This window comes from Taudactylus pleione, unplaced genomic scaffold (genome assembly GCF_031769625.1).
Source record: "Taudactylus pleione unplaced genomic scaffold, aTauple2 ptg000685l, whole genome shotgun sequence".
Taxonomy (NCBI): domain Eukaryota; kingdom Metazoa; phylum Chordata; class Amphibia; order Anura; family Myobatrachidae; genus Taudactylus; species Taudactylus pleione.
In genome coordinates this window covers 5007670-5022060 of record NW_028285087.1, presented here as the reverse complement: position 1 = coordinate 5022060, position 14391 = coordinate 5007670, and the positions used below count along the sequence as shown (strand labels likewise).

General features: G+C 49.4%; 1 protein-coding gene across 3 annotated transcripts in view; it reads left to right on the top strand.

Annotated features, from left to right (window-relative positions):
- The window catches only part of ATN1 (atrophin 1), a 59044-nt gene that overhangs the window by 24045 nt on the left and 20608 nt on the right, over nucleotides 1-14391 (top strand). For 2 of the 3 annotated variants that reach the window (XM_088456074.1, XM_088456075.1), the window contains exons 2-5: nucleotides 4664-4824; nucleotides 4909-5049; nucleotides 5124-5234; nucleotides 8546-10251. In XM_088456074.1, coding sequence (XP_088312200.1) covers nucleotides 4798-4824; nucleotides 4909-5049; nucleotides 5124-5234; nucleotides 8546-10251 — 1985 coding nt within the window. In that variant the 5' untranslated portion in view covers nucleotides 4664-4797. The remainder of the gene's footprint in view (nucleotides 1-4663; nucleotides 4825-4908; nucleotides 5050-5123; nucleotides 5235-8545; nucleotides 10252-14391) is intronic. The other variant, XM_088456076.1, reaches the window with a different exon arrangement.

Below are 14391 nucleotides of genomic sequence, written 5' to 3'. Positions count from 1 at the left end.
ATTATTGTGTTTGTAACCGATGACGTAATTTGCGGTGAATCGTGTCATCTTGGCCCCGTCCCCTGCTGTCCAATACCAGTAATCTCATAATTGTCTAGCAGGGGCACAGACGATGCGATCACCTTGCCTCTGGCACCAGCCCCCTTCAGTACTCCATGCCCCCAGCAGTGCCGAACTGGCTGCCTCTTTCCCGGTGGGTGCAGCCCAAAGGTCGGCAAGTATGAGACTTTGGGGCCCATTTATTAATGATCGCATTTTGCAATGCGATCAGGGCATGCAGTACCGCCCATGATCGCATTGCAAAATGCGATCATAGCGGCCAGATGTATTAACCGGCACATGCAGGGTGACGGGCTCCTGTGATGTGGCCGGAGTGCATTCGGGGCTGCTGCGCATGCGCAGTCCCGCGGACTGCACATGAGCGGCGGCCATTGCAGGCGGAGGGATCTGGGAGATCCCTCAACTGGCTAATATGCGGTAAGTTGCCATAGGCTACAGCGGCTAACGCTATCTTCAGATGGCGTTAGCTGCTGGGGCCAATATCGGGAATGCTTCACATTCCGGATATTGGTACATTTGGTAGCAACGCATCCCCCATAGAAACCTATAGTGGAGGCGGCTGCCAGCGGCAATGGAGGAGGTCCCTCCTTCATACATCCGGGGGATACTTAGTATTTGAGGTAAAACTCACGAAAACGTGTGTTTTTTGGGGGATTTTACCTCAAATATTCAATAATAAATGGGCCCCTGAGTAGACTGGATGAAAACACATAGAAGTCACACACTGCTCCGTATACAACTGCATTTGGGTTGCAGATATTTTTGTGCTAATGCAGCTGCTATATTCACGTCTCCAGACTTACAGCTGTCACCGTTAGTATTGTCACTGGTACCTACTTGCTGGGAGCAAGAGATGTGTCTGAAATAGTCATTCCCTCGAAATCAGCTGGAGACGCACAAGAATGTGTATCTTCACTACAGCGCATTCACTAGATGTGCCTGCTTATGGAGTATCAGGCCGTAAATGCATCATTAAAGTGCACTTACGTTTTTTCACTCACTTTTGCCCAATTTTACGGCGCATATTTGAGAACCCGTGCAGAAGCAGGGTGCAGAGACGCCCTGGGCCGCACCCCTCGCCCCGCAGCACAAGCGAATGTCACAGAAAAAGTGACGTGAGCAGGAAGATGAGTGCCAGACGAGCAGCCATTCCAGACACCCCACAAACTGGAGAGGGTGCCATCAGGGCAATGACTGTGCTGCCCCCTCGGCCTTGCGCTCTGGGCACACCTCTCATTTCGCCCTGGTGTGAATGATTCCCTTACAGTCCCAAGGCAGGGACAGCAATGCAGGATGGAGAAGAAATATTAGGTTACAAAAAGGACATTCATACTAATATGTGTGTTGAAATCACTATGTAAGTGAGATGCCTTGCTTGTATCCTATCCGTACTTCATTAACTGCTCAGTACGGCGGAGGGATCTGTTCGGATTCCTCTTTGCAATCCCCAGTCCTGCGTCCCATAGGGATGAGCGGGGCTCCAGGAACCTACGCCATTGGTTCCCTCAAGCAAACGGTGAAAACTTTCAATTTGCGGAGTTTGCTGAATATTAGGTGGCCACATTGGGCCACTAATAATAACAGTTCCACATGTGTAAAGGGCCGGGGCGTTTCTAGAGAGGAGGGGGCCCCTGTGCAGTCTCCGACACAGGGCCCCTTCCTCTCCGTCCAGCGGCCGGCTGCACGCTAGAGTGTGCCTAGAGTCTAGAGCGCATGCACAGGTAACCGGGAAAATGGCCACGGCAGCCATTTTCCCTGTACTACACATGCACAAACTACGGGAAAATGTCAGCGGCGGCCATTTTCCAGCCGTGTTTCCAGCCGCAGTCACTGGAGCCGACGTGGGACTCTGGAGAGGTAAGTTTTATGGGTGCAGGGTGTGCGGTGCGGGCCCCCCCTGGGCCTGATTCAGAGATGGACGCAGTTAGCATTGTTCTTGCGCCTTTGGACGCAGTAACAATGTTAACATATGGTATGGCAGCAGGAGGAGTCTATAGGAAAAAGACTCCTCCTGCCGCAATCTGCGATCCGAGTGCTGTTTCCGAAGATGTTGCATCAGATCACCGGTCGCGATGGCCGCAGTAATCACCCATCTAAGTAAGCTTAAGCTTACTAAGAATGAGCAACAGAACTGCTTAGACATGGTCAGGAAGTCGGAAGAGGCAGACCCTGCCCCCGGGGGATGTAGTTATCAGACCGGCGGTTTCAATCCCGGCAAGGGATTCAGCATACGTGTCGAAATACCAACGCCTATGTTAATCCTGACGGTGGAATGCCGGACCGATCGTCCTCAGCCGGGGGTAAGTATACACTTAGCCGGGGATGGAGGGGCTAGGAATAGGGACCCCCGGGGGGACTTAGGGTTAGGCACCCCCCCGGGGAAGGTTAGTTAGACTAGGGGAAGGGGGGGTTAGGTTTAGGCACTAGGGGGCGGTGGTTAGGGTTAGACACCCCCGGGAGGGTTAGGTTTAGGTTGCGGGGAGGGGAGGTTAGGTTTAGGCATTAACGAGGGGGAGGTTAGGGTTAGGCACTAGGGGGGCGGTTAGGGTTAGGCACCCCTAAGGGAGGGTTGGGCGGGGGAGAGGGGTAGGGATAGTATACTTAACTGAGCTGTTGGGATTTTGAACCATCGGGATGCCGACATCTGGATTTGAACCGCTGGGCATTCTGATTCCGCCCTTGGCACTGCCAGCAAACGGGCTACATGCTCCCAGCTCCACCCACTCCATTCCCCACCACCAAACGACCGCAGCGTCATCTAGGTTGCGGCTTTGGGAAACTGCAAGAAACCTCACAGTGGAAGATCGGCAAATGCGCAGTACAAATCCTGCTCATGGGCTGATTTTCTAACATTGGAAATGTACGCAAACCATCAGGATTGCATACATCTTCGAATGAGGCCGAATATCAGGGCAGGGTAAGGTTTTGTGTGATCCACATTTTTTAAAGTGTGTCCCAATAATAATAATCACAAAAGGGGCTTCAGTAATACCTTTGTACATTTTGCTCATGTGTGTCGTTACCATAGTCTATCGCTTCATTAATACATTTGCACAATTTGCTCATGTGTGTCGTTACCATAGTCTATCGGATCATACATTTTATGAAAACCAGTGCTCATGTAATTGTATTATGAAGATGCTGTAACTGATAGTAACCAATCAGATTCTCATACCTCCCAACATTGGAAGATTCAGATATGGGATGGAGGCATGGCTTTGGCATGTTGGGGGTGTGGTCACACCATTGTGCCTCTGGTCACCCCATCATAGTGACCATGGTAACACCCCCTCTCACACCGCTAATGGGCGTTTTTAGCATATAACACAATTTTTTTTTTGCCACACTCATTGGAGGTACCTGACTGAATTAAATGATGTTTATCAGGCCAGTGTGTGATATGCTTTGTTAGTGTGCATACAGCTGAAATGTTTCAAAGAAAGTTAAGGGTGGAGCTTCTCTACATTGCATCATTGTACACTATGGTGGACAGTGCACAGAACTCTACAGCTTTTAGAGTGCTCTGTGATTGGCTTATAGTCTACACAATAACAGATTTTCTCTGCAGATTTGTACATTCAACCATAGTGCTTGAGGGGACAACTATTATTATTATCTTATTTATATGGCTCCATAAGGGTTCCACAGCGCTGTCCATAGGGGATCACAGATAAACTGTACAGGAACAGCATAGCAAATACAAGAACATACATATATACTATACATAATGTGACACAGTCAGGGTAGGGTCCCTCTCCTGAGGTAGATGGACTCCCTCTTTACACACACAGCAGCCGTAAAAACAGGATACAAGTCTGGGATTCTCGTACAAACTGGTCGGCGACAGTCTTTATTGTGCCAAATGAATGTAAACATAAACAAAACATAAACATAAGTCCTACCCCGGCTGGGCACTAGCTACACAGCAGATTCCCTCTCTATAATAATGGTAGGGCCTATTGCCCTCACCATCAACAAAACACGTGCACAGTACTTACAAGGAAAGTAACCAAGTGTCTCTGAACAGGCTAGTCTGCCTGCTCTCCCAGGTGTGAGACACTCCGCCACAAACAAACCCAGCTTATATTAGCCATTTCCAGCTACTGTTACCAGGCTGAAAGGCCCAAAACCTGGAGTGACCTGTGGATGGAGCCCTCCCTCTCTTCACATCCGCACCCCCAGGACCCAAACCGGCTTTTCTCTAAAGCCGACATTTCTAGTCTGTTTTTCCCGGACAGACTTGTCCTGGGGGTTTCAGAACACATATGACAGGAACCTAGGACATACATAAAAGCCATTCCACACTTCTCCAGTGCTTCTATCACAATAATTACAGTCCTCAAGTGACACAGTTACATGGAGGGTACTGAGGGCAGAGGGTGGAGCTCACCAGGGCTTACAAAATACCTTTTCTTACATGAGCCTACAGGTCTGGCCCAGGGTGTGCTTGGGATGAATATCAGGAAATATAGCAAAGGTTTAGAGACATCATGTTACCTGTTACCATGCACAATATTTGGGTAATGCATTCATTTGTAACACTAACACTTATTTGAAAAAAATGTTTTGATGGTCAATAATAATAATTTTTCTATCTTATCAGGTAGGACTTCCCTCTTTGGATATAGTGGTCGCCCCAACCCCCACCCCCCTTCCCTGCCCCTCATCCTCACTGTCCGCAGTGCAGTTTATGTTCTCTGATACCTGCGGGGAAATGGGGCCTCTGCACCCTGCAATATGAAAACACGACAGAACAAAGACTCGGTGAGTACCTCATATACCAGGGATATTGGTAATCCCGGCAACTGTGTTCTGATATCTCCTGTCGACTCTTTCTGTGTCTCCAAGAAGATGTCGATGAGGAGCGGAAGGAAAAAGGAGAGCGTGGGCCCGAGGGAGGAGCGCAGAGCGAGGGGAAGAGCATCTCCTGGCGCCATCAGCACGTCCAGTAGTGACAGCAAGAGCGAGAAGGGCAGGCCAAGCGCCAAGGTAATGAAGAGGGGCGAGAGGGCATGATCTGGAGCAGCGCGCCAACATTTATCATCCTCAACTCTCTCCCACAGAAGGGCCGCATGGATGACGCTGTCCCTAAGACCAGCAAACGGGAAAGAGTGAAGGACTCCTCCGAGAGTGAAGGGGAAGCGGGAAAAACCCAGAAGAAAGTGAAAATGGAGGTGAGAGGCACCTCATTCGTTAGGTCTTTCAGAGTTGGGATGCATTCTCCTCAGAATTGTACTCTGTCACGAATTTGCTGGTAGGCCTTGATTTAGTGCGGCAGGCTAATGGGGCCCATACATCTGCGATGGATTGCCCCAATTCCCAGTTCTGCCGGGGTCGGGGAATCGAGGAAATCCAACATGTTGGAAACTCTCGATTCACCGATCTTGTCCAAAAAATTATCGGGATCGGTGAGCCGAGGATTTTTAACATGCTATTTTATCCCAATCTGTCAACGGCCTGCCGACCGTCGGTGGCTGGTGATCAGCGAATCAGAGCGCGGATCGGCAGAACTGAGAATCCGGGCTGTAGATGTATTCTTCCTTCACCTATATTTTTCTTTCTAAAGCTGAAACACAAAAATTTATTATATGTAGATGAGAAGGGATAGAGTGCCTGATTCAGAGCCGCTCGTAAGCGGCCGCTCGTTTGCTCCGAGCGATGTTCGCACAACTGCGCATGCGTATGGGTCGTAATGCGCATGCGCCAACCAGTCAGTGCGGTAGGAAATCGAGCGCTCGCAAAATAGCGAGTGCCTGCTAATTTGAGTGACAGGATGAGGCGTTTGTGGGTGGTAACAGGGGAAGGGGAAGGTGCTTGAAAACGGGGAGTGGAGATCTGAACGCAGGCATGCCAAACGGTCAAAACGGGCGGTTTAAGGGTGTGCATAATTAACAAAGCAGCGTCATCGGCCACGTCACTTGGTAGTTTCTTAGCCTGAACTGTTCGCATGATTGCGGTAGGAAAATACTACCACAAGCACTGCGAGCAGTTCAGACGCCTTTCGATGTACTCGATTAATCTAATAAATAGCGGAGATGACGTAGGATGCGAGCGGCCAGGGGGCGTCTATACAAAATAGCGAGCGCATGTATCGTTCACTCGCTCAGACATAGAGGCCAAAAAAAAAACTTACAAACCAAGCGCTTATACAAAAATAAAAATAAACATAAAAGACAGACTTAAAAAATTCAAATATAAGCTATATTTATAGCTGTTTCTATGGATATCCAAAAATTGATATTTTCTGCTAAAAATAGCATTAACTCCACCTTAATAGGGGATTTATGCCCTGTAAAGACTATTAGAGCAATTTTATTAAAGCTGTGATGTTTATAGTCTTTTCAGACCAAATGGTGGAGTGACAGATTTAGAACAGCAGTGTCCCGATGTTATTCGTTCGTGTAGGCAACTCGCGTAAGGTGACCAGTCTGCTGCTGAGGAGGATTGAGAGACTTTCAACAGCAGACTGGTCACCTTACTCGAGTGAACCACCCGGCGTCTGACGTCATCATCCTGTGCCACGGGTACCACGCATTGTGAGGACAGCGCCGCGAGGAAGAATCCCCGGAGGGAAAAAGTACTCAGCGACCCTTCACCAGTGCGGGTCCCACCACGTGACGGCTATCACTTCCATCAAGCACCGCGGCACACGGAGGAACCCCGGAGAGGGGAACAGTAAGGTAGGGACAGGTAGAAGTTGCCTACACGAATGAATAACATCGGGACACTGCTGTTCTAAATCTGTCACTCCACCATTTGGTCTGAAAAGACTATAAACATCACAGCTTTAATAAAATTGCTCTAATAGTCTTTACAGGGCATAAATCCCCTATTAAGGTGGAGTTAATGCTATTTTTAGCAGAAAATATCAATTTTTGGATATCCATAGAAACAGCTATAAATATAGCTTATATTTGAATTTTTTAAGTCTGTCTTTTATGTTTATTTTTATTTTTGTATAAGCGCTTGGTTTGTAAGTTTTTTTTTTTGATCATGTATAAATTATACTGAGCAGCTAATCACATAAACAATTCTACAAAGCGCAGCACACACACATTGTATTTCAGACATAGAGGCGTCAACATACCGCAAAGAGCGAGCGCTCAATTTAAATAGCCGGCCCCTTTTTCTGAACGAGCGAGCGCAAATAGCGTCCGGCTCTGAATCAGGCCCAGAGATCGGGCCCTTGAAGCTCTGTGTCATTTGGGTGAAGTAGGGGAGTTTCAAACGCGGAAGGCAGCAATAAAAATGTTGGACTTCTAATCCAGTATACCGAAGTCATATGTATATGGGAAATAGGCACTTCAGAAGACAGAGGGCCTGATACATTACGGATCGATATTGCGATTAGCGGCTGCGATTACGCACGCGGATCGGCTGCGAAAATAGGCTCATGAATGCCATCGCAAAGCCAGCATAGAGACGCCCACTACCTACCACTTCCACTATCTCACATCCGTATTACCTTGCAGTCCTGGTTATACATCGGGAACATCGAGTAACATCGGCCACTCACGCACAATTACAGCAGCCCTGACTTACTCATAAATTGCTAACCTCGTCGCACGCAGTGAGTACACAAGCTGCGTATGCCGTCGCAGCGGCTAATTTATGCACGCCCATGCAACGGCGTTCAAACGGACATGCACGCCTGCGTTTCTCCGACCACTCCCCCTTCACCACCCCCCAAACGCTGACCTGACGTCACTCACTCTGCCATTGCGTTGCATCGCAATGCTAACTCACACATGCGCAGTACACAACAATCGGCCGTCTGCGTACGCTATCGCAATAGCGATCCATGCTGAATCAGGCTCAGATAGCGTAATGTTTAATCATTGACTGAATCTACTAACAGGGTAATTATGACTAATATAAACTTCATTAAATTTCTAAATTTTGCTGCCTTCTAAAAATGTCCTCCTTGGACAGTTGCCTCATTATAGACCACCTTAGACTCACGAGCAATAACTGGGCGGAACAGAAGTAAAATTTGGGCCTCATTCTCCTGAGGACCTTTTGAATACAGGGGTTTACCTATAATGAGGCAACCGTACAAGGCAGCAATGTATACTAGTTGGTGCATTATACCATATGGACCTCATTCTCCTCCCCTGTGTAACCTACCTCTTAGAGCAGGCACTTTAACCTGAGATCCCACTCTTTGGTAGTCAGACTGAACAGTCGTAGCTCATGGGGCTGCCGATGACGACACACACACACATAGCGCAGCTGGTCAATAGCCAACTGCTTTAACCAGAACGAACGGGGGAGAACCTACGGATTTCAGTCATTCTAAGCGGTCTTTGGCGGTCGGTGGAGGCGAGAGTACATAGTGATTAAATTGGCCATGTTGTCTGACGTCTCCACCACTACTGCATTTAAAGCCCTGTTTAACATCCGCTCATTTAAATGTCTGATGATGATACTTGAATGCAGACCCCCATTACAGCTTTATATAACGGTTCTTTATAATTATTCATAGTCTCCAGAAGTCCCCCGTCCGCCCCCTGATGACGAAAGCTTGGACGGGCAGAGTGGAAATGAAGACGGAGGGAGCGACCCACGTGATATTGACCAGGATAACCGCAGCACGTCACCAAGCCTGCACAGCGGGGACAGTGAAAGTGACGCATCCTCTGTCCCTTCACCAAAATGCTTTCCTTCTCTGTACAGGGGACCTGGTTCACCCCAACCTCCTGCTTCACCGATTGCTGATACTCCAATCCTACAGCCACCTAATCAGGCTTCTCAGCCACCTGCACAGAGTGAACCTCAGACTGCTAGATCTTACCAGGCTCCTCATCTTCCCCAGCTGTATCCCAGCACTGGTGGGATGCTCAAAGCTGGGCCTCCACAGACCTCTCAAGCCAAGCCCCCTCCTACTACCCCAATAGCAGGGCTTGGCTCCCCAAGGCCACTGGCTTCTCCCACAGCTCCTTCTGCTTTACCCAACAGCTCTTCTTCCACCACGTCATACCCCCATGTATCCCACAACCTGCCTCCACCCCCTGCCTTGCGTCCTCTTAATGCCTCTCCAGGACTCCCATCCCAGGTTGGAGAAAAAACTGTACAACCCTTACCTTCTGCTCCTTGTACACTTCGGTATCCTCCTTACCCAGGACAGTACCCGTCTGGCTACCCCCACCAATACCCTACACAGGGAAAATTTGGGCAGCCTCAGCCAGGCCCACATCCATCTTGGGTGCAAGGTGGACCTAATTATGGACGGAATGAAGGTGCTCCCCGATACCCTCAGCCACCTCCTCAAAACGGACAAGCAGGTGGGGGACAAAATTTAGTGGGGGGATTCAGTGGCTCTAACCATGGAGCCACCCGTGCTCAGTCCCCTCATAACAACCACCACCCTCACCCAATGCCTACTGCAGGGGCCATTCAAGCTCCTGCACCCCAAAGCAGTGTTCTCCATCCTCATGGAGGGGCAACAGGTGGACAAGGTCAATCTCCTAATCATAATACAAATAATTCCCATCACCCTCATATTCTACCAAGCAGAGGGCGCTCTCCCACCCCACAAAGTAGCCAGCCACCAGGGGGCGCAGCGCAGTCCAGCCATCACCCTCCTCATGTCCTTCCTGGAGGACTCGCATCTCCAAGTTCACACCATCAGAATAACGCTCAACTCACAGCTCCTGGGCCAGGAAATAGTGGTGGGCAATCACCTGTGCCCCCCATTACTTCTCATCTCTCATCCCAATCCTCCTCTACTGGGGGGAATATAGGGTACCCCTCCCAAGTGGAGCCCCCAAATCCTCAGTCCACACATGCACCCTATCAGCCTCATTCATCTGGTCCTGTTTGCCAATATCCGCCAAACTCTCAGACTTACCCCAATTACCCATTCCAGGGCTATAAAGGAGCAGCTCAGCCAGCCCCACCTTATAAAGGCGGGCCGCCACCTCCTTATAAACCAGGATCTTTCCCGGTCTCCACTCCCCCACCAATTCCTGCACAGGGGTATAAAGAATCTTCACCCCCTGCTCCTACCACTGCCCCTCCGCCGCCACCACCTCCTGCTCCTCCCCCACCAGCACCGGCTCCCGTCCAAATAAAACAGGAGCCCCCCGAGGAGGTTGAACCGGAGGGAGAAAGTCCTATTCCACCTGCCAGCAGCCCCTCCCCACCACCTAAGCTTGTGGACACGCCAAGTCATGCCAGCCAATCTGCAAGGTAAGATTTACCACACTTTCCCTTTAGTATATATAATATACATTAAGTAGTATACAGTGCAGGTATATATTGCAGTAGTAGTAGCAGTTTCCCGCTGACAGAAATTCATGTATTAGGTGTATAGTAAAGATAGAAATAAAAACTAGATTCTGCTCCCACAACATAAGTCACCACAAACCTAAATTGCTTTGGTGGGAATCAAGGCATACCTGTGCAAACTGAGGTGCACAGAACCACTATAAATGATTTTACACTGGTCGGTGGCCATTTTGCACTTATGCCTTGAGGAGGCCGCCATTTTGTGGACTGAACTAATATTCATAAGAAAGTATCGTATACATTCACCAGGAACTCATGAGGATTACTAATATCACTGATCCCTCATAAATTAGTGGTTCAGACCACGATATGGCTGCATCCTCTGCGTGTAAGTGGCACGTCCTTACAAATGTTAGATCCTAAACACAAGTACATTTTTTATACCCATAGCTAGTACACAGAACAGCACTTAACAGGCTATTCTGCGATAGCAAAATAATTGGTTGGTATGCATTTTATATATACTTTTTTTACTTTAACTATTGAGGAACCAAGCCTTGAAAAAGTAACATTCCTTATCACCACATGTTGCGGAGATTTGCTGTGTATTTTCAGGGCTATTCATTATTGGAGAGGCGTCAGGAAACAAGCTCTGAAAAGAGCCTTCCCATTCAAATTAGGGAAGGCCATCGACCATCGATGATTCGTAAACATTGATGGTTTATGGCCGATGTAAATTTTTGTTTTGCCATCGATGGGGGAGAACCAGACGGTTCCCCTCTATTGATGTAAGAACCTAACCGAATAGGTTTTTTTTTATCAAGGTGCCGGGATATGGAGCATTGCTCCGCCCCCCAACACCCGCGAAGCTACGACTCCGGTTCTGATTGGCCCACGGGCCAATCCGTCATAGAACAGGGATGACCATCGGTTGGTGAAGCCATTGATGGTCAACCATTGCATAGTTGGTGACCATCGATGGCCACTTTCTATTTTTCCATCGATGGTAACCATACCGATGGCCATCCCTACTTCAAATGGCTAAATATTAAAGCTTGCACTATTACTTTACTTACGTGTTGATGCTCATGTGTAGCCTAAGTTCAGACCATCATTTGCAAGTGCAATTATCAGAGACTGATCCGTGGGATGCCTCTCCGAAAAATATTGTGAAAACATTGGACCTGATTCAGACCCGCTCGCGAGTCGATGTTCCCCGACTGCGCATGCGCCGCCTCCGGCGTGCGCATGTGCGAGACCCGTACTGCGGCGGCAGCTCCGTCGCAGTGCATCTTGCTACAAGACGGGGCGGCTGTTGATGTTGATAGACAGCTCGCCCCGTTTTGTAGGCGGGGAGGGGGGGTGGATGCACAAACGCAGGCGTACCCTTAGGAACGCCTGGCGTTTGTGGGTGGCCCTACTGACATCACTAGTGATGTCAGTAGTGGACTTCCTGCTCTGTTAAAGCAGGAAGTCCACTTGGGCTTGCGAGACCTGAGACCCTACCACAGGGCCTCCTCGCAAGCCCGATGGTCGCAATAATCGCGACCATCGCCAGGCCACTCGTAAAAGCTGTGGGTGGTCACCCGCAGCTTAGCGAGCGGCCTGGAGGCCGGAAAAAAAAAAACCTGCCGTGATTCAGAGCGTGCGCTCGCAAACAGCGAGTGCCTCTGAAACTGCCCATAGCCCTTAGGCTACAATGGCTAACACCACCTAAACGGGGCTACGCTTTTTGGAGCTTTGTAAATGGGTCTTTTTTGCAGTCTAAATAAAAAGCTATCTGGGCTGCAAGCGTAAAGAGACGGACTGCAGCAGATATGGGATACTCTCCAGATAAATGAGCCAAAAACTGTAAAATGAAGCAAATCTCCAAAAACAAAACTGTACGGTAATAACAGAGAGCCTGATTCAGATATGTGCATAAATCCGATGATCTAAGTACATAACCGATGTTTGTGGATCTGCGCATATACGCAGGACCCATTCTGTGCATGTGCAGAATGAGTCATGCGTGCTAGCATGCAGTGCCCCCAAGCAGGGCCTGCTCAGGGGGAGTCGCACCCTGTCCAGGTCGGGTAATCGTTGCCACACGCGACCGAAAATGGGGGTATGGCCTAATTTCAATAGGCCACGGCCCCTTAATGGCTTTATTTGAGGGGGGGTTGCCCGTACGGCACACCTCCCGTTAATGTCAGGCTGGGGGAGAGCCCAGCACTATGTCAGTAGCTGGGCTGCCCCTAGCCCTCTTCCTGCACTGAATGGATGCCGCTCGCATGCGTGCGGCATCCATTCCTCTTCTCTGGGACTGGCACCGCCGCACAGCGCCACGGGTGGAACAGCGGTTTAGTGCCCGAAAAACGGGCTATTCCCGCTGAAATCGGGAATGGCTAGGAAGGGTGTGCCCTCTATGGGGTGGCGCCCCTGTTCGACCGCACTGGTAGAACATGCCTCGAGCCAGCCCTGCCCCAAGCCGCAGTTTGACTGATAAGCTGCAGCCATTTTTGGGCGGGTGTGGATTGAAAGATCTACAGTAAAAAGGTAGACAATGTCTAGATATACAACAGATGTTAGACAGTCACTAGGTCGACAGGGACAAAAGGTCGACATGGACAAAAGGTCGGCACACTAAAGGTTGACATGTAAGAAAGTCGACATGTACAAATGGTCGACAGGGTCAAAAGGTCGACATGACAAAGGTAGACACAAAAATGGTCGACACATGTTTTTTTTGTTTTCTAACCCTAATCTTCACCCTAACCATCCCTCCTGGTGCCTAGCCCTAACCATCGGGGTAGGTGCCTGACCCTAACCATCCCTTCTAGTGCCTAACCCTAACCCCCTGGTAAGTGCCTAACCCTAAAAAATAAAATAAAAAAAATGTGTCGTCCATTGTTGTGTCTACCTTTTTCATGGCGACCATTTGTACCTGTCGACCTTCTTACATGTCGACATTTAGTGTGTTGACCTGTTGTCCCTGTCGACCTTTTGTCCCTGGCTGTCTAACATCTGTTGTCTATCTAAACCATGGTCCTCAAGGAAGGCACACTAACAGTCCAGGTTTTAGGGATAGCCATACTTGAGCACGTGACTTAATTAGTACCTCAGTTATTTTGATTTAACCATCTGTGCACAATCATGGATATCACTAAAACCAGGACTGTTAGTGTGCCTTGAGGACCGAGGTTGGGAATCACTGATCTAGACATTGTCTACGTTTTTGCTGTAGATCCTTAGACCTGAACCCTTTTGGACAGGGAGGAGGTGGTGCCGGGCTGGGTTTCTGCAAATGGGGGCATGCCGCCTCGTTCAGTGAGAGTGCCGAGGCCAGGTTCCTGGTTGTAGGATGCAGATTTCCTGGCCTCGAAAGCGGCCAGGAGCCGACCAGGCTGAATAAGCTTCGGCTTACGCAGCCTAGCCAGAGCAGCGAAGGTGATCTGAAGCAGCGTCTGGGGACGCTGCTCTCGGATCGCAGATGCATACAGGAGCCGTCTATCTCATACAGACACCTCCTGCTGCATTTGGTTTTTAGTTGGACGATATTGCACAGCCACTTCCTTCCTACCAGCCACAAATGAATCAGGCTCAGGCAGCGAGGTAAGAGGGTACTTACAATCTATAGGGAAATCGGCATCTGATCATACTTGCCCACTAGTATCCCCCTCGGGGAGAGTCCCGATGGGGGACAACCAAGTCCAATTCGGTAGACTGGGTGTAGGGCCACAATTGCAACTTCATGGTCCTCCCAACCCTGCTGCGATTGGTGGCATCTTACCAAGGAGACGGGGCTGCGATGACATGATTCAATGAGAAACGCTTCTTCCAACCCCTGTGATGCTCACTTGAGTTGGGAAGTGGGCGGCATTCAGGGGGATGGCAAACTCTGATCGGAGGTCCCCCCCCTAAATGGGGGACTCTCCTGGACATTCTGGATGATTAGGCAAGTATGTGCCACAAGGATGACTGCTAAATATTGCAAAAGGTCCAGGCAGGTTCTTGGTGGGCTACATGATCCAGTCACACAGCAATGTTGGCCAGTTGTGTGAGTGTAGAAGTTACGTGTGGACTGTAGAAAGGGGGCTAGTTGGGTAGAATGGTCTGTGG